This window comes from Periplaneta americana, chromosome 3 (assembly GCF_040183065.1).
Source record: "Periplaneta americana isolate PAMFEO1 chromosome 3, P.americana_PAMFEO1_priV1, whole genome shotgun sequence".
In the NCBI taxonomy this organism is placed as follows: domain Eukaryota; kingdom Metazoa; phylum Arthropoda; class Insecta; order Blattodea; family Blattidae; genus Periplaneta; species Periplaneta americana.
The window spans coordinates 147313889-147335726 of record NC_091119.1 but is presented as its reverse complement, the minus strand read 5'-3'; the positions used below and the strand labels follow the sequence as shown (position 1 = coordinate 147335726).

At 35.7% G+C, this 21838-nt stretch overlaps 1 protein-coding gene across 3 annotated transcripts in view; it reads right to left on the bottom strand.

Annotated features, from left to right (window-relative positions):
- kn (EBF transcription factor knot) overlaps nt 1-21838 on the bottom strand; it is an 872483-nt gene that overhangs the window by 103346 nt on the left and 747299 nt on the right. For all 3 annotated transcript variants that reach the window (XM_069821751.1, XM_069821752.1, XM_069821753.1), the window contains exon 8: nt 16833-16950. In XM_069821751.1, the coding sequence (XP_069677852.1) occupies nt 16833-16950 (118 nt within the window). The remainder of the gene's footprint in view (nt 1-16832; nt 16951-21838) is intronic.

Genomic DNA, 21838 nt, shown 5'->3' with positions numbered 1-21838 from the left:
TAACAATTGATTTTATGCTGCTTTTAAATACATCCCAATCAGCAAATGGATATAATTTCGTAATATTTGCCAAATAGTATTTTAGTACAAATTGATTTTAGTTTAATTCAGGTTAAACGTAAACAACAGTGGGATATCCATACCTAGCCTACTTCTTCTTCTTCTTCTTCTTCTTCTTCTTCTTCTTCTTCTTCTCCCTTCAAGGATTAGGTGATATCACCTGTTCCGGTCTCTATCGTCCAGCCACCTCTTGCGAGGTCTACCCAGATCCCTTTTCCCGATCGGGCGATAATTCATTATCTTCTTTGGTAACCTATTCTCTGCCATTCTGTCAACATGATCTTTCCATTTTGTTTTATTTTCTTCTACCATGTCGTGCACTGAGAAAATATTGAGATCTGATCGTATTGTTTCATTTTTTATTTTATCGGCTTTAGTGCATCTTCTTACGTATCTCATAAATTTCATCTCTGCTGATTGCATACGTGATTCTTCTTTTTTTGTTATTGTCCATGATTCAGAGCCATATATAAGAGTAGGTACAGCCATAACTTTATAAAACTTCATTTGAGTTTCCTTTCTCGTTTTTCTTCCTAAAGTTCTTCCAATTGTTCCACATATCATCTGAAATCTATTAACTTTCTTCTCAATATCTTTCTCATAATTAAAACTAATATCACATCCTAGATAATTGAAGTGGGATACTTGTTCTAAAATGTTTCCATTTACTGGTATCTTAGATCTAACAGGATTTTTCCCTTTAAAAGCCATTATCTTTGTTTTGTTTGCAGATATAGTTAGATTGTAAAATATTGCATTTTGGCTTAATATATACACTGCTCTTTGTAGGTTATCTTCTGTTTCCTGGATAATTATTTAATCATCAGCGTATAGTAAAGTATTTAAAGGTGTGTTAGATTCTATTTTAATCGCAGTCTGTATTTCATCTTTCCACTTCAAAACTAGATCGTCAATATATAAATTGAACAGAGTGGGTGATAAACTGCACCCTTGTCGAACACCTAAATTTGTTAAAATTGCTTCTGACAATTCAAAACCTGAGCTAATAACTATTTTGGTATTTACATACAAACTCTTAATGGCACTAATAAGGTGCTTAGGAAAGCCTCTTATTTCCAGTATTTTCCATAAAAGGGGTCTTTTCACTTTATCGAAAGCTTTTTCATAGTCAATGAATGCTAAGTGGGTTTCCAAACCAAACTCTCGACGTTTTTCAATAATCTGCCTCATTATAAATATATTATCATTAGATGAGCGTCCTTTTCTAAAGCCTGATTGTTCCTCTGATATTACTACATCAGCAATAGCTTGTAATCTTTGATTAAGAATTTTTCCATAGATTTTATATCCTGCATCTAATAAGGTTATTCCTCTATAGTTTCCTGTGTCATTTCTATTACCTTTCTTGAATAGGGAAATAACTTTGGCTGTATTCCATTCCATGGGCACTGAACAATTTTTCCAACACATGTTCAGAAAATGAAGAAAACAGAATTTTAATATCATTCCACCATATTTAATTAGTTCAGCATTAATTCCGTCCAATCCAGTAGCTTTTCTATTTTTTGTTACTTTTAAAGCCGCTTCTAATTCTTTTATGTCTATTTGATCTATAGAACTACTGTCACTTAATAATAGTATATTAAGAAATTAATGTAGGGTATAATGTTATAGGTTACTTCTTTGTACTCGCCAATGTTTAGTAAACGAGCAAAGCACGTTCAAAACAATTTTATTAATAAAGAAATAACACGTCAAATTTCTAATGATGGCAGTTTGATATAATAGTCCATGAAGAATGGGTTATTATGACAGAAGTGATGTATTAAATATTTAAATATTAATGCACAGAAAATAATTATATGGCACAAGGTATACCGTCATATTAGAAGTCATGACGTTTTTGTTGGTATGTAGTACTTTACTGCACTGGTACAGTAATGTGGCATCATATTATACACGAAATTGACTAACGATGAAGACTGTTCACAGTGCTGGTATACAAAAAATATTATACTGTATCATAGAGAAGAAATTTATTTTAATTATGGAATAACTTAAGAAAGCAGAGAAAATACACTTTTTCTGATAAAATTGAACACACCAATGCCATGAATTTTTTGTATTGAGTAAGTCATTTTTGAAATGAAACTTAAAGACGAGTCCCTTATTCACTCACAGTTTTGTGCTTAAGGGCAGATCTTTCACTGCAAACCCAGCATTTTCCAATCTTTCCTATTTATTGCCTTCCTCTTAGTCTCCTCATATGATCCATATATCTTAATGTTGTCTATTATGTGATATCCACTCCCTTGGCCACCACGATCACCCGACATAACCTCCTTGGATTTATTTTTGTGGCGTTATGCAAAGGATATTGTGTACCAGACGCCAGTTCCCAATATTCAAGTCCTACGACAAAGAATTCAAGACGCCATCGCATCAGTTACATTGAAGGTTCTACAGCGGACATGGCAGGACATCGATTATTGCCTTGATATCCTAAGGGCAATAGGGGGCACACATAGAAGTGCATTGAGGTGGTAAAAACAAAACTTTGAGATATTCTCTTCCACATAAAAAAAACATAACTGAGATTTCTCGTTTCATTATTTAGTTATTTACATCTGAAGTTGTAAAGATAATTTATGGACACGGTGTAGTATTTAGGCGATTGAGAAATTTTCTACCCTTTTCTATGAAAAAAATGTTAGTGCAAACACTCGTGCTGCCCCACTTCGATTACTGTGATATTCTGCTTACTGACCTAAGTGTTACTTCGACGCAGAGACTACAACGTGTTCATAATATGTGCGTCCGTTTCATCTGCAATATTCGCCGGGCTGATCACGTAACACCATCCCTCGAAATGTTGTCCTGGCTCCGTCTAGAAGATCGTAGGAAAATCCACTGTCTTTCCCTTCTCTTTCACATATTGCATTTCTCCACTCCTGTCTATCTTGCGTCTCGTTTTCAAAATTTATCCACCCATCATAACCTAGACACACGATCACAACACTCCTCAATATTATCCATTCCCTCCCACCGAACATCCTAATATTCATCTTCTTTCACTGTGGCTGTTCCTCGGCTTTGGAATTCCCTATCGAGTAATGTCAGGGACTGTCAGACATCAAACCAATTTAAGAATAGGCTAACGAAATATTTTTCTAAAAATTCTTGTTAACAATAATAGCTGTTTCAGGTTTCTCAATGTTTAATGGTTATATATATCACAGATAAATATCTAAATTATCTCATTATTATTATTATTATTATTATTATTATTATTAAAGATTATTATTATTATTATTATAACTATTTCTTACCAATGTTTATTATTGTCACACTAACATTACTTATCCAACTTTCATTATTTACTTTCATGTTGTTTTATGGTCTAGATATTAATATAATAACTATGTAAGCAATTGTATTCAATTAGAATTAGAGTCTTGCCGGGTGGAAGAGAAGGCCTACTGACCTTAGCTCTGCCAGATTAAATAAATAAATAATTATTATTATTAGTATTTCTCTAATAACAGGGAAATTTCTACGAGCGGAGAAAATCAATGAAGATAGAAATAAAGTTTAAGTAACGCTGTCTACACCAATTCCATTCATCCAGTTATTTCCTCAGGCACAAAGTAGGCACTTGTTCTGAACACGATAAGAAAGAATGTAAGTATGAATACCAAAACGTATCGCAATTCTGGCAGATTATGAGTTCAGATATGGACAGCTAAAATTTAACATTCCATTTACAACAATTTAGAGAATCACTAACATTCCAAGAGAAATGCTTGATTTTGCCACGAGTGTTTGCAATGAATTCTACTCGTATGTTATTGATAACAGCCCCGTACTGTAGTTGCAAACTGTATATATAGGCTTAACGTTTTCCAGGTGCTGAGTGGGTATGAATTATAATGTGCATTTTATTGGAAACGGTCGTGGGATTGTCACATTTTAAAGTTTAAAATGGCACAAACACAGGAAGGTGGTGAGCTGTTGAGAGAGATTAAACCATTCGGCCGCACGTTGCTATAGAATAAAAATATTCTGGTGGTATTTTTGTTCAAAATTATTAATTTCGACAACTGCATGGCATGGTTTAGTGATTGAGCCGGGCTGAGTGCTGGGAAACAGAGTTGTGCGGTCATCGCTTCATTTGTTTTAATATTTCAAGATTTCGATTGAGAATGCGTGTAGAGCCGATGCAGTTTTATAATGATGACAGCAGCATCAGCAGTGTGATTGTTATAACGAAAGAATCTCTGCTTTCCTCGTTTATATACTATTCATTGATGCCATTCCGAGTTTTATGCATTCAAACTACGCTAGCGTGTTAAAAATCATTTTTAATCCGTGTTTTCCAAAAAAAAAAACGTATCTATTTCTGTTTTTAGGATTAAATTTTCTATAATTAAGGCCCTGAGTCGGTGAAAATAAGTGAAATAAAAATTTTTGTCAATTAATGGGAGCTCTATTGTCCGGATTTTGTTTGCTTTTGCCTTCAATTGTATGTTGAAACATTTATATTTCAAAACAACACAATAGCATTAGACCTACGCACCATGTGCAAATTCATCACAATAATAATAATAATAATAATAATAATAATAATAATAATAATAATAATAATAATAATAATAATAATAATATTGGCTTTCATCCGTCCGCAAGAAAATCATTGCACACAATAGAATAACAGCCATAATAATATTAAACATAATGGGGCGTATTCATAGACATTCTTAGCGCGGGCTTCCGGTGGATGATCAGCGAACTAATGTTTTTCTTATTTATAAACCAGTGTTAGCGATATGATATATGAATCCTGCGCAAGTAATCAGTCGATAGCCGGGGCTAGTTTAGCACGCTCGTAGCGCGGGCTAGCGAAATGTCTATTAATAGCACCCAAAATAATTAATAATCATTAATACAGTTCTGAGATTACGTTTGTTCGAAAGAACATTACAATATGTCTGCATAACAGCTTAGCACAGCCCGTCGTAAAATATATCGCAAGGAATCATGGACATTAAAGAAAAACGATGAGAGTAGAATAACTACCTATGAAATGCGGTTCATGCTCTTAACAGCGGGATAGCCTATACCAGGCCTACACAAGGTTTGCGCTCACAGCTCATGAGCGGAATGCAGATATTAGCTGCGCTCTGTATAAGTGTAGATTGGAAGAAGGGGTGATCTCGTACAAAATATACACGAAAGGAAGTACTATTACGAGTGTTTATGAATTCCCGTTCAGTGTTTGCAAAAGTATCCTGGACTATTATTAATTAATAAAGAAATATTTATTTTAGAGAAATAATAGAAATTCTATAGCTACCAAAATGTACAATATCATTTTGTTATATTTATATTTATCAGTACATCAAAACGAGGTTTTATGCTGTTGACAGCTGAAAGGAACAGTAGCCTACTGATCGTAATGAAACATCAGTTACAGAATAGATGTTCGATGTCTGCCTTTGTTAAAGTTGATTATAGAAAACAGTTGCTCACACATATAAATGTTGAGTCAAACAAAGCAATCATTTTCACAGCCAGCCTGTGTAGTCGTGGATATTATTGCCAATGTTTAATCTTGTGAAATTCAACCAGGCTAGTAGTATTATTCAAACGATCTTTAGCCCTTAGGTCACATTGAAGATCAATAAGTTCGAGCTGTAAATAGTTAAATGTTAAATGTTACGTTCCGTCTTTTAGATTCCTCCCTACCGTACTGTAGCAGTAGGTAAGCAACGTGAAACAGTTACTGAGAATAGGCCTACATACTGCACTCCACTAGATATCTATAGCAAGTCTATGTCATTCTGACGTATCTTCCTCTCCGTTTCGGCGAGCGGTAAACACGGCTCTCCCGCTCCGAAGGAGCGCGCGCGCTCGTTGAGCGCTGTTTGTGCAGGTATGGCCTATACTAAGCAAGATCTAAAAAGGAATATTGATATTTTATATGAACTCACAGCTGAATCAGTTCCAAAATACATCCACCAGTATCAAAAAAATTTGAAATCCCACCTACAAATAATGATTTCACATAGGATCCTCAAACCTGTTTACATGTATACACCAAGAGGAAGAAGATCTGCAAAACGCTAGCGTAAAAAATGTTATGTAGAATTGTAACAGGACTTATGGCCTGAAACTTGGCAGGATGCTGTTTATGATGATGATGAAAAAAATGGTTTATTTAACGATGCTCGTAATTGTCGAGGTTATATCAACGTCACCGGTGTGCCGGAATTTTGTCTCGCAGAAGTTCTTTTACATGCCAGTAAATCTTGTGACATGAGCCTGTCGCATTTAAGCACACTTAAATTCCACCGACCTCAGGCGGGATCGAACCCGCAACCTTGGGCACAGAAGGCCAGCGCAATACCAACTATGTCACTCAGGGCGATTAATGATAATGATGATGATAACAATAATAATAATAATAATAATAATGAAATGGTCAAGGACAAACTCAACGGTGTGAACAAGTCTATTCCTATACACAAGGAGAGTCCGCAGCCGATTAATTTCCGGAATCTAAAAGCCCGATTGTTCACTTTCCGGAATCCAAAAGCCCGATTGATCATTTTCGGAATCCAAAAGCCCGATTGATCATTTTCTGGAATCCAAAAGCTCGAAAGATCATTTTTCGGAATCCACTTTCCTAAATCCTTTTTCCTCCGTCCAATTTCTCAAATGTCCTATAACATGAATGCATAGATATTTTTCCTGAAATTTGTCAAAAGAAGTTTATTATAAGAGTGAAAAGAGGATAATAATTGTAACAGATTTTGTTTCATTACTTGGAAACCACATTTCGTTTATCTACACCATCAAAAATTAGAAGATGGATACGAAACTACAAATTGTAGCTATTCTATAATCGATATATATGTATTATATAGGTCTACACTTACTTATTAACTTATAAATGGCTTTTAAAGAACGCAGAAGTTCATTACCACCTTCATATAAGCCAGCCAACGGTTGATATCTTGAGCAAGATTAATCCAGTCCCTAGTATCGTATCCCAAATCCCTCAAATTCATTTTAATATTACCCTCACATCTACGTCTCGGCCTTCCCAAAGGTCTTTTTCCCTCAGGCCTTCTAACACTCTATATGCGTTTCTGGATTTAATGTTTCTAATTATGTTATGTGAAGAATAAAATGCGTGCAGTTCTGCGTTGTGTAACTTTCTCCAGTCTCCTGTAATTTCATCCCTCTTAGTCCCAAATATTTTTCTAAGCACTTTATTCTCGAATACTCTTAACCTCTGTTCCTCTCTCGAAGTGAGAGTCCAAGTTTTACAACCATACAGAACAATCGGTAATATGCCTATAACTGTTTTAAAAATTCTAATTTTCAGTTTTTTTGAAAGTAGACTGGTTGACAAAGTCTTCTCGGCAGAATAATAGCAGGTATTTCTCATATTTATTCTATGTTTAATTTCCTGTCGAGTGTCATTTATATTTGTTAATTACTCATGCTCCAAAGTATTTGAATTTTTTCACTTTTTCAAAGGATAAATTTCCAATTTTTACATTTCCATTTCGTATTATGTTCTGGTCACAAGTTATGATCATATACTTCATATTTTCGGGATTTACTTCCAAACCTATCTCATTACTTGCTTTAAGTAAAATTCTCGTGTTTTTCCTAATCGTTTTTGTATTTTCTCCTAACATAATCACGTCAACCGCATAATCAAACAGTTGCTGTAACCTCTCCAATTTACAAAAGTAGAAGCGGACCTGGAAGTAAGGTTTATTGGGATTGTCAAGAACTTAGTCAAGAAGTGTGTAAGGCTCATGCGATCACCGAAAGATGAGCGGATAATTTTGTCATAAAAGGCGACACCCAGTCACCGTCACCACACTCATTTACACCAAACAGAGAAACAGCTCAAGCAGAGATTGAATATATCAAAATATTAAAATCTAACGGTGTGCATTCGGGATAGCAGTATTCGGGAAATGGATTCGTGATATTGCATTCGGGATTATTATTTTTTTTTAAGTTGATCAATTGAGGATAATGGATTCGATATTTTGTACAGGAAACTCATAACCTGCTTAGAAAAGTTTATTATAATCGATAGGGGATTGCATATATTAAAATAATAATTATATATATATATATATATATATATATATATATTTGTGCTTTGGCATGGGCAGAAAACAGGTCCGTGCAACATACACGCGTAAATAGCCTACCTGGGTATATAAAGTGAAAGAAAGTGAAGCAAGAAGAAAATTAAAATGGCACAGCTAGACAAAAGCAGCGGCAAAAGAAAATAACGAACGACGATCATTATACAAAGTGAACCGTAAGTAATGTTATTATTTTCAGGGTGTTATTCTTTGAAATATTTCAATCAAAAAAGTTCAATATAATTTTGCTCGTTTTTGCTTTCTTCTCGAGATAAAAAGTTGTTTTATATTAAACATTTCATATCGTGGTTTGGGAAAACTATTGATTGAATTCCCAATATGATCAGTCAATTTTAGAGAGCATCGTACTATGATAATAAATTATTTATGCTCGACCATGCCGAAATGTAGTAATTATACACCTGGTAGCAGACCTTTAATGCATGTCATTAAAGTACATCTACTCATTAAAGGTCAGGTCTTTCAGCCAATGACGACTCAGGTTACAACTGTTCAGCCAATGACAGGTCAGCTTTCTACCGTTATAAAACCGCAAGTATCGATTATTCTCGGATATGCAATCAAAAGAGAATTAGCGAAAAGTCACGGAGGCTGGAAATCCAATACTGTCGCAGAAGGTTATGTTCTGTTACTATAATAATTAGCGTTAATTGTAAATAATATTCAAATAAATTCAATTTGTCATCTCGTTTTTCAATGTCTAATTTTATTTCAATGTTATCTCTGTAGGTTCTTATGGCCTAGCAAGGTCAATGTGCACATCTGTTCCTCGGAAAAAATCAATACTTTCGCGTCTGCGCATATCTCACAACATACGGGACATTGCTCCAGGTCAGATACAATAAAATTAATAATATCAAGTTAGAAATATGGTCGAGCATAAAAAGTCGTATGAAACTCGCCTATAATGGTAATTAAGAAGCTCGTATGAAAATTATGAAACTCGCTTGCGGTCGTTTCATAAATATCCATACTCACTTCTTAATTACCTTCATTATAGGCTCGTTGCATAATGTACTATTAAATAATTCTAGTTTTATCCTTTAAATGTGCACAAATATTGATCCGAACAAATTTAACTTTCTGTTCTGCAAATCATTGTTTAATGTTACATTTGCTGGGATCAAATTTCTGCACATTTAAAGGACAAAACTAAAATTCCTTCAATCGATTATCATCACAATATAGTGCTCTCTTAAACTGACTGAGCATATTGGGAAAGACGCTATGAAAGGTTTCATACAAAAGAATATCTTGGGAAGGAAGCAATGAAGAGTAAAATTGTATTCAACTTTTTTGTTTGAAATATCTCAAAGAATAATCCCTAAAGTTAATGACATTACTTACTATTCATCCTGTATAAATACGTCAAAAATGTACACTTCTATAAACCAATTCTTACTGTAAATTGTATTTATTTATCCAAATTCCATTACTCAATTTCTTCTACATTCGTTACACGGAATCGTAGGAATTTTCTCAATTCCCCTGTTACTTCTTTGTACTTTATCTTACCCTCATAGCAGCTCCCCTTGCACGACTATTCAAGTGTTATTTCGACGTAATATTACTGAAGCTTCCCGTGTCAGTTTAATCCTTCTAAGACCACTGGTATAAATGGTTAAATACTAATACAATGCTAATATGAAGATCGGACAGTCCGCCACTGATATGGAAGCAGAAGCAGCAGCTCATGGGGCGGAAGCATACCAATGAGGCCCCGCTACAACTACACTGCAGGATGATTTGTGTTTCTCATAGCATGAGAGACGTACCTACTCTTCACATTTCAAGATATTTTGCACCACCCCTTCCACCTCTCCAGAAATACACATATACCGGTTTCTAACTTCTCTTACCGTCTTAACTCCGAGTTACAGACTACGCAACGGAGAATGGTACGTATATTTGCGTCCTTTATTATCACCTCACTAAGAAATATTTGCTATAACAAGACAAACACTGTATTTCTGATTCGACATTAAATTTCAGTCTTTGCTCAATCGTACCAATAGGTTTCAAAGTTGCATCTCTAGCAATCCAGGTAGTGATGGAAATTGGGGCGAGAGGAAAGATTACTCTTAGTATTTTCAGTTTACCTTGTTACTGTTGCTCCTATTTCACAATTGGGTGTACCAGGGTTAAGCTGAAAAAATAAAAATTGTAGCAAAACTGCACAAATAAAAATCTTCATGTTTGCAAAATCCGCAAAATGTAATATTATCTGAACACGCGTCATTTGTTTAAAAAAAAATTATTTCGAGTACTGTCACTGTCAGTTTGGGCTACATGAGAATTAAATCGGTTGTTTGAAAAACCACATTTGTTCATAGCTTTAGCTGTTGACGGACATTATGTGGTTTCTCAAATAATCGATTCAATTCGCCTGTTTGTTTTAACACACATCTGATATGCACCTAAAAATCAAAGTCTTTACGTTATGAGCCTTCAATATGAATCATTAATAAAACACTAACATTGTCTACTGTAAGACGATTTCTAATTTTTGTTTTATCAGATTCGTAAAACTAAACACTTTTTCACAATCTACTGTATGTAGAGAAATTTTGCAGTACCGGTATATTGCAATTTCCATCAGTGGAAATTGTTCCTCTAGTTTATTGTTGCAAAATTACAAAAACTCTTTAAAATCTAAATTCTAACAACCGCTCTTAAGTATCTTTTTGAACAATGACTGCTTCATTTAATATTTCATTCATATTATTACATTCTGTCGATTATAACAATTCATGTATTTGTTTAATCTAAACTTCATCATAGCTGCTGTCATCAATGATTTCTTTGGGAGTAAAATATATTGCAAACTTATCTATTTCCCCAATCTCTCATTTATAGTGACAATTTAAAGGTTCAGAGCCATATTGGGCCAAGCGTCATTTATTAAAAACGGAGAAAGGAAAGGTTAAAGTTAAGTGAAAACCATACAGCGTATTCCGAATCTCACCGGTCCGGTGGCATCAATGACGTCACGTTGCAGCGAAATAAGGAACACAACTGCTGGAAGGATCGATGGCTGTCATGGCGACTGTACAAGTTGTTGTCTGTGCTACGCTAGCAAAATTTTGCGAAATTTTCGTACTCCCATCTCGTTCAAAGAAAAGATAGCATAAACAATTTATTTCTTGAACCGGTAGTAATAACGGGTCCGTTGACATGTTCGCTCATAAGCCATTAACATAATGTTTTTACGTTGTGCTCATTACAAACAATACAGCAGAACTAAAGCAGAACACACCGCCATGACACAACAGTGCACGATGTTATCCGTCTGCTAATTCCCGCCCTATACAAGAACCAATCAGATTCACTGAGGCGGGTGATGGAGACTGCCATCACCTCTGCAAGTTGATGGCACCGGTGCGACACCGGTGGAGCATCAATGACGTCATCGGTGGAATTCGGAACACCGTGTTGCCATCGGATTGCTCACCGGTGAGATTCGGAGTACGCTCATAGTTTAATGAAGATTGACATATCATTTAGTTTTAATGTGTATTCTTATATTACTTGCTATATGTTTCTATTGAATTATGGTAATAACTTTATTTTAACACTTGTTTTCTACGGTTTTAGTAAATGGCGCTTGGCTCACTATGGTTCTGAACGTTTCAATTAAAACATGTACGAACTTAGAAATTGTTAATTTCACATAATTTCTTTGTTTGAGTGAACTAGTAAGCATATGATTGCCAAATTCTAAGTCACAGCCATCAAAATCTTCAGGATTTTTTAAAATAAATAATTTGTATAATTTGTACCAGATTTAGATTTGAACTTCTCAAGCTATAATAAATTAAAATCAAACAATTTCAGTGTAGCATTTTCGCACAAAAGCATTAATTTGTTAACGCATCATTAAATTTGAGCACTAGTCGCAAACTGCGATAAATGCGACTGCAGCTTAAACCCAGGTGTGTATGGAGGGAACGGAAGGAAGTTCTTCTGCATATAGACAGGTTCATTATGTATCAGGAGCTAGAGATGATGAGAATGATATTCTGTACAAGACACCTCTTATACCTTGAAGATCGAACCTATGTTCAGATAACTTGATTTTGTTCTACATACTCCATAGAATATGACCCTTACGCGCTTTTGAATCGCTATGAATCACCCTGTATATATTAACGAATACTTAGTTTTACTTTGATTCTTAATAGCTATTGCAATTACAGGACTTGCCCAGTCATCGTCTTCTCTGAGATAACAAGGTTTGAAGTGTATTACTTGGTCAGATTTCTTATCACTCTACTACTAATCGCTTCATAAACGTACCAAATTATTTACATGATATATTTCTGATATGAATATTTTGTTAATTCATCTTGACTAAACAATATCAACAATACACGCACCAGCACGAAATTAGTGAGACATTCGCTTAAAGTTGCCCATTCTCTCAACTTTTATTCACTCACCCGCTCACTCGCTCACCTACTCAATCACTCACTCGCTCACTCACTCACCCACTCACTCACTCGCTCACTCACTTACTCACCCACTCACTCACTCGCCCATCCTCTCACTTATCCACACATCCACCACCATTTCACTCTTCCAAATATCCACCCACAATCTCATTCCGCACCCACCCACCCACCCTCTCACACTCACCCACACACCCTCTCTCTCACTCAACTACACCCCCTCTCTCTCACTTTCGATATTTATCATTATTTATTCCTGGAAAGAGCTCCATAATATTGAGTAGGGACGGACTATTTGGCTAACGTTCTCCATTTTAATGTATGGAAGGGAATTCAACAAACACCGTCGAATAAAAGTATCAAATGACTAGATTATTCAAAATTATTGACTTGGTCTATGATTTGGAAGTAAGAGAAAAGAGAGGAAAAATGTGATGGAAGCCATAGCAGGTGCACAACTTTACCATGTTACATATTTCTACGTACAAACTACGTCTGGAGGCGATCACCTTCGACAGGTACACAGATTTACTATGCTGCATATCTTTACGTAAAAGTGTGGAAAAAGGAGTATAAAGGGAATACAGAGAGAACAAAAAGAAGACAAGAGAACAAGACGAGGGCAAGGGGATTATAAGGAGAAAAAGAAAAATATAAGGAGAAACTGGGAAATGTAAGGAGAACAGGTAGAATACAAGAACAATGGAAAGGCCAAGAGAACAAGGGGAAGATAAGGCGAACAAGGGAAATGCAGGAAGAGCAAGAGAAATAGAAGAATATATGGAATACAAGGAAAACAAGAGGAATACAACGAGAATAGATGGAATGCAAAGAGAAGAAGGGGAAGGCGAGAAAAACAAGGAGAATATAAAGAGAATAAGGATGATTACATGAATAATAAGAGGCACGCAATGAAAATAGGTGAAATTTAAGGAGGACAAGCGGAAGACATGGAAAACAAGTGGAATGTAAGGAGAACAAGGGGAATTACGAGGATAAGAACGAGGTTTGCATTTTTATGCAACAGTCAATTGGCAATTATCCTCCCCCCATGCCCAGTGAGGAAAAACACGTAGTTCTACGTCAAAATGAAAACCGAAAGAAAGTTATGGTTAACGCCGTTGTATCAACTGCACTGATATTTTTGTCGGTAGAATTTGTGATAGCTATTTTGGAGCGATAATTCCGATAATTCACCATAAAATTGTCTGGCATTTGTCTTACAGTTGCGTAAAAGCTGAAAACAAACCAACCAGCTATCATCAGAAGCGGTACTCGAACCAACGCCGACTGAGAACAGCCTCAGGGTTCGAATCCCGATCATTAATTCTAGGCCACCTTAGTGGGCAATTTCGGTCTTTGACTTCTACTGTCGAAAATAAACGCCGCGCTGAGCGCACGCATGACTGTCCAATAACTAACTAGATTTTCTTTCTTCTTAAAAAAATAATCTGTCCTTTTTTTTCTCTTGACAACTATTTGGAAAACATCTAGTGAAGGGGAGTGGGAGCATGTTGAGTCGTAATCTCGCTGGTCTACAACCATGCATATAATGGCGCACAAATTTATAAAGGATATAAATTTAACCGACTCGCGACGCCAGTTGTAAAGAGCCAGCGACCCTGTATCAACTGCTAAGTTATTTAGCGTCGGTGGGATTGGTGAGAGTGGGATGGTATTTGGCGAGATGAGGTCTTACGGTTGGAGAAAACCTCGGAAAAACCCAACTAGATAATCAACCCAAGCGGGAATTGAACCCACTCCCTAGCGAAACTATGGATCAGCAAACAAGCGCCTAAGCCGACTGAGCTACGCTGGTTGTCATTGTCTTACATTATAAACTAAGCATAAACTTTCTAACGTAAGCTAAACACTTTCAGAGCTTCGATTCGAAGTTTACTAGTTCGTTCTCCTTGTCAAAATTGTTGGTTAGTTAGATCCCGAGCCGAGAAGTACTGTTATGTCCCGTGTCGAAGTTGTAGCAACAGTAGGCCTACTTTATCCTATTTATTTCGAAATCCTATTGATGCTGTATCATTTTAACCCTCGACCCAATTAGTAATGAACATTTCAGGTATGTACCTGACGGGACTCAAATAGCATCAATCCCTTTCCTCACATGAACACTGTTAATTTATTTAGTTCGAATAATTTCTTTAGGGGAAATTTTCCCCATAATATATTACAAGTTTTTTCTTTATTTAAAATACTGCCAGCTGCAAATTGCAAACGTCAATAAACTATGACGTGGCGTGTGTAAAAAAACAATTTGTAAATTTGATCCGCAGTCTTCTAGTTGAGGTAAAGAATTCTCTTACGTGCTATGAACATGCCACACTGTGTTCCCACTATATTACCCTCCCTGAGTCTTCTTCTTTTTCTTCTTCTTCTTCACTTCATGGATTAGGCTAAAACTTGCCCCAACTTCTCTCATTCCATTTCTTTCAGAAGCTTCTCTAATCTGGATGCCCTTTGGGGTTGTAAGAACGGATTTGCTTAGAGATTCTTTCTTTCGGCATTCTTTACATATTTTCCAACATTGTTTCCTGTTTTAATTACGGTGACATTGTTGTACATTGCATAAATTTGCAATTACTATAGTATGCTTTCATTTATAGTGTGGTTTAGTTTAGTGTATCACTTCACAGATATCAAATATTTCATTTCTGTTGAGGTTTCAACTAATCATATCTCACTTCCGAGGAGTTCGGGAGTAAAACATGGTAAGTGATGTTTTAGTGTTTTCAAGTTACTAGGTAGGTAAACATTTATACATGCAACAGTTTATATAGTTACCAGGAAAGTAAAATATGTATAGGGTAAAGATTGGTAATATTATGATAGTACTTTTTGAGAATTTTTTACAATTTTACTGAGCGAGAGAAGAACCGGTTTTGTGCAGGAACTTGTCCACGAACATTCCTTAATACGTTGACGTAAAAAACCGACCTTCCTCTCGCTCAGTAAAATTGTAAAAAATTCTCAAAAAGAACTATCATAATATTATTAGTATAACAATATTACCAACCTTTACCCTATTTCTGCCATCTGTTGAGATGTTGGAAAACTAACTACTGCATTTGATGCAGAGTGTAATATACCATATTATACGCTACATATCTAATTTTTTACCAAAATGTCAGTTACCACGTTTTACGCTTGAGCTCCTATAATAATGTCGGTAATGCTACGATTTTATAATATTTAATTTCCATTTGTTGGCGTATTTTGAATCATAATATCTTTCCCTTCAGAGGTAAAATTTAAAATTGTTATACTTCAAAATAAATATATTTATTCTTTTAAGCTGGAAGTTCTAGGAAGATAGATTGTATTCCCATATATAATACATAGAGTTATTCAAAAGTCAATAAAGATTTGAAAATTCTCTATCTTTGTTATCAAGTACGAGTAAGTTTATAAAAAATAACAGTACAGGTTTGTTCATAAAAATGGGAATTAATCAATTTTAAAACAATTTCAAAACATTCACACCTAGTCGTCTTTTTGTCTTCTATCATTAGTAGCATCTCTTAGTGTATGAAGAACATTTAGAAATGTCCTGCGGAATATCTTACAATTTTTTATAAGTTTCACAATAATTACGATAAACTATGGGGTCCAAATATCAAAACATTTAGGGTTGAATTTACTGAGTACTCTGGAACAATCTCTATTAGCTATATTCATAGTAACACTGAATAAGGCCAATTGACATTTTAGAGGAAAAACATTATTTATGTATATAAAAAAACATGTATATCTTAACTCACTCAAGAATAGCTTGAACTGCTGTTATTTCATTTACCGTAGCAACTATTGTGAAACAAAACAAGTTTCTGTGAAGAAAAAACGAATCTTTACTAACTTTTAAATAACTCTGTAAATAGCCTATTATAACTGACACACATCAACGAAATAAAATCAGTACGGATAAGTAAGACAAGAATCTCATTGTGTTCAAGAAAATTAAAACTATGTTCAAAGTATCATGAAAACATAATTCTGGGCTTAATTCTATGAAGTTCTGTGCTTATGGTTTGTTGTGTTTCAAATAGGTTGACTGAAACAAAGAGATTTTAAGAGTTCTTTCATGCACTATAACAATATTAATACTAGTAATAATAAAAATGAATCATATTCATTGTTCACGTACAGTACATACCTTCGGCTGGATCTAGCCGCTTCGCTCGGCGGCCATGTTTGGAGTTATTGTGGACAAACATGTTGTCTGAAATGGCTAGTAGAGGTCCGTCAACCCCCACTTGCGTTGATATGACAACCTGGAGAAAGAAAAACAGGGTTTAGTTTCACATCTTATTAAACGCTTGACTTCTCGTATTTGTCCTTTGCAGCGAAAAGATATATTATCTGTTTCAACGACATGTGAGCACGTATAGACTTCGTAGATTAGAACCTTCACCTCTATGTTATCGCGTGCCCTCAGTCAAAAGTGCTAATAAATAAATTATCATTCACTCACTCACTGACGGCTTGGTTTCTCGAGAACCGGACCCGGAATGTATAGCCTACTTGCGTTTAGGGCTTACTTGGGCCATTGCGCACTTTACATGCGACAGTTATCCAAGTCCGACAGGTGTCTTGGGTATCATTCGTGAATGTGGTGCTGACAGGTAAGCAATCCTGTCTCAATCCCGACATAAACAGTTCCCATCCCCGGACGAGTACCTGATAAATCTCAGCGGCTCGGAGCCCCAAAACCTTCCTATGTCAGTAACGGAAACCCGTACTATACCAAGCCTTCATACCAGCCTATTTTAACACTGCAAATGATAGACGATATGATGGGAAAACGGAAAAGTGTTCGTTTTATGAAAGAGGGAAGCGAGAGTACTCTGAAAGGAACCCCCCTGCGCAATGTCTGCTTTGTATATCGCAAGTTCCATCACGACCTGACGGGGATCTATCTATTAATTTCCTTTGAGGGGAGGGGCACGGGCTGGGGACTACCCTCACACGAAGGCCGCTTGGGTGGGCCCGTTAGAACGTTGTGCATGCTCTAAGGTCCCACGCCCTACAGATTCCCCTGCTGGCTGCTTCTGTATTCCCCTACAGTGTACGGAATTATTTTTCCTTTTCGCGTAGGCATCACCGAGCTATAGCTAAGCAACATTTAAAACATAGTGCTTCCATTGTCGACTCGTGCATGACGTCATTGTTCTACATGACTAAATCCCCATTCCAGTCTGACCGGTAGGAGAATTTGGTTTCTGCGCACTTTGAAATGTATGTTGCCGGACTATACCATGATCCCAGGGGAGAAAGCCCATGGTACACAGCACTATCACCATAACAATCATAAGTTCGGTGTCGGTCCTCAACCGATTCTACTGTACATCGGAGCAAGCCTGAAATGTGTGAAAGAAATGGAAATGATGATAAAAGAGGAGATGGGTAATTATGAAGGCGAAACGAGTCCGAGATCCAACGCCGAAAGTTACCCAAGAGTTCTTGTTCATAATCTAGCTAAAGGAAAAATCTCGAGCCTGTACCTGTGAGTAGAGGTTATCGCGTCTGGCCGCGAAACTAGGTGGCCCGGATTCCAATCCCGGTCGGAGGAAGTTACCTGGTTGAGGTTTTTCTGGGGTTTTCCCTTAACCCAATATGAACAAATGCTGGGTAACTATCGGTGCAGGACTCCGGACTCATTTCACCGGCATTATCACCTTCATTTCACTCAGACGCTAAGATGTTGATACAGCGGCTCAAAATAACCTACTAAAAAAATCTCGGAAAAATCTCAACCAGGTAATTTGTCCTAACCAGGATTTGAAGCCGGACCTGCTCGTTTCAAGGTCAGACATGCTAACCATTACTCCATAGCGGTGGGCCCTGGCCTGGTTCGAACCCGGACCGACTGGATGGAAGACCAGCCCGCTACATCACTGACTTCTTGATGGCGATGCTGATATAGCAGTATTTCTACGCAAACTATTGATTTTGATTAACCTGACATATGGCTAATGATTATGATGAATGATTAAGTACTATATCAAAAATAGGATTACCCAGAGAAAATTTCTTCCAGAATTATTATTGTTGTTTACTGAAATATTGTGCTATACGAAAAACTCTCAGACCATATTTGACTAATAATGACCATTATATTAACGGATTTTGACGATATCGCTGTACCAGCAGATGTGAAGAGTAAATTCGGGAAGAGGAATTTTCGTGCGCGCAATTATTTGAAGTACGGAGTGAGCGATACGTAATTCGTCATCAGACTATTATATCTCCACGCACAAGCTCTCGCAATCCACTCAAATTGAAACAAAGTGCGTCACTATTATTAAATTGTGTTAACTGTTACACTGAACGAAATAATTAGCGGAGTGAAAACCATATGTGATTAGACTGTTAAATTACTCTGATACAGTCACCACCTCGTTTTGTCAAAATGTTAACAAATGAAGGCATTAAAATAAAGACCTTTGCCAAATCCACAAACGACAGTCATTCAGATATAATCCCTTTCCAATTAAATGCGATGCATTTAAAATGAACGTTAAACAGTCCACTATCATAATTCCACGTGACAAATCACCAGTCGTACAGCCCCGTGGTCTGGGCACGGATCAGTTGGCACATGATGAACTGGCGCCATACTCAACCAGGGCTCATCAAGGGATTAATTGCCAAGTAACAATTTCTACATAATGGTATCAATAATGATGGACATGATAATAATAATAATAATAATAATAATAATAATAATAATAATAATAATAATAAATTTCCGATTTAACAAATGTCTCGTAATATATTGTTGCTGTTGCTAAAAAAACGCAGGCCTACTACAATGATACATAAACTTACAAACTAAAGAAGGTAAAATAATAAATATAATAACAGTGTAGTCTATCCTAATATTAAAGTCATATCCGCCGAGTTAGCTCTATGGTAGCGCGTCTCCTCCAGAGTAGCCGGCCCGGGTTCGATTACCGACGGGGTCAGAGATTTCAATGTAAAATCTCTACCTCGGGACTAGGAGAGGTAGCGGCGCACAACATCTATTCACTAATTTTTTGAGTTTATTTTTTAAAATTTGGTTGTAATTTAGTCTTATTTTGTTTCCATAAAAATATGCATACCGGTATTTAATAATTCTACACGTTTAAATAGTAGCCGATAACCATTTTTTTATGTACGTAACACATTCAAACACAATTTTTGCATTCCTTTTAAATTATTCTTAATATGGTAATACAAGTGACATAGGCCTACGCATTTGATTAACAGTGTTAAGACACATTTACTGTATTTTAGTGTAATATGATATGGCTACTTAATTCCGATTAAATATGCATATTTGAAATTTTGATTTTAATTGGTACACTTAAGTGTTTCACCTTTTTTAAATGTTTTTTTTTTTTTAATATTGGCATCAACAATCTACACTTTGGTATTATATAAAAATCTTCAATACAATTTTAACGCAACGTATTTTTTCACAAGATGTCTCTGAATCAATGTCTGAAGATGCCATACTGAATGGCGAAAAAGTTAACACCTTTAAAAAATATAATGTAAATTTATAATTGCATAATTTACATTAAAATAAATCATATGATTCATCATCATTCTCACCATTCCCTACACAATACTTACACGAACATTTACACATACACTCACCTTATACACGACATAACTCTTCATAGACACACATCATGCACTGCGTAATACGCGGAACCCGAATCACGCAAGTGAAGTGGGTAGGCATTAGACACACACAATAATATAATTATTAAAATCATTGAGATATTTCAGAAATGTTTAGACCTCCATTTTCTCTGTCGTTCCAGGGATCTTCTCCAATCACGTATCTCTGATACTTGACCAAATTCCCTGTTGTCATGTTATTTTTTGTCTTTCAGGCTTTTTCTCCACTGATAGTAGATACCCATTCCTATATTACATGTAGGTACTTTAAGTAATCTCTCATCAGGAATTCTTCTGATATGTTCATTATCTTGCGTGAATTCTCAATATTCGATACCGTAAGTCTTCCAGGACGTTGTAAATCTTTGTGTCCATTATTGTAACGCTGGAAATATCGTTATGCTACGCACTCATTAACGACACCGTCACTCTCACTTTCACATATTCTTCAAGCCGCGGCAGCAGCTTTATAATCTTGTGCCCAGTAGTGCTTCAGAAGGACTCTTAATAACAAACTTTATCATCTCCATTTTATATTCCTTGTATTAACAACTGACGACTTTCACATTCTCACAACACGCAATAATAATTATAGCGCCCTGTAAATTGCGTAATAATAAATATTATTATTATTACTATTATTATTATTATTATTATTATTATTATTATTATTACCTACTACTCGCCATACCCGTGCGGTGCGCTGCACTTCTTACCAGAAATATTCAGGTTACAATTTTATTATTGGTCGTTTATGTTCCGTGGGCAAAAAGAAATCAAAATTTAGTATAAAATTATATGGACTAAATAAAGCTTAAGTAGCCTATAGATTACCGTGGCTCACTCAAATACGTAATTAAGTAATAAATATGTTTCTACAATATATCAAGTTTTCTGTGCATAAGGATGTTTTAATCCTACCGTATTGCATATTCGTGCTCAGTCCTCGATTCACTCTGGAGTTACCGTAATTACATATATGCCATCTAGAGAAGCTAAACTTTCCAATGGTGAAAGAATTATCCAAGTCGGTTCAGTATCTTCTGAGATTAGTTGATACAAACACACTTTCTCTTTACATTTTAATATTGATAAACATTTATACGGATATAGATTACAGTGATATCCATATAACAATAGTGTTAATTGAACATCTTCCATTTGTTGTGCAAGGCCGTCTTAAATAAACTCAGAGTCATTTGTTTTCACCTCATTGTATTAGTCTGATTGAGGCGGCACTGATATAAAAAGCATTGTTATTTTAAAACTCATGTATCTCGTTAAATATCACTCATAACAAAATTTTGCACAGAATAAAACTTGTCGGAAACATGTTAAAGAATATTTTGTAATGTAACATTGTTATAAAAACCAATAATAAGCTAAATATTTCGATTTATTGACTTCAGGCCTCCTTATCACCCGTCCCCTTTTAAAGAAAGTAATTATTTTTAATGCCATATAGGCTAAATTGTAAGTGGGAGCCAA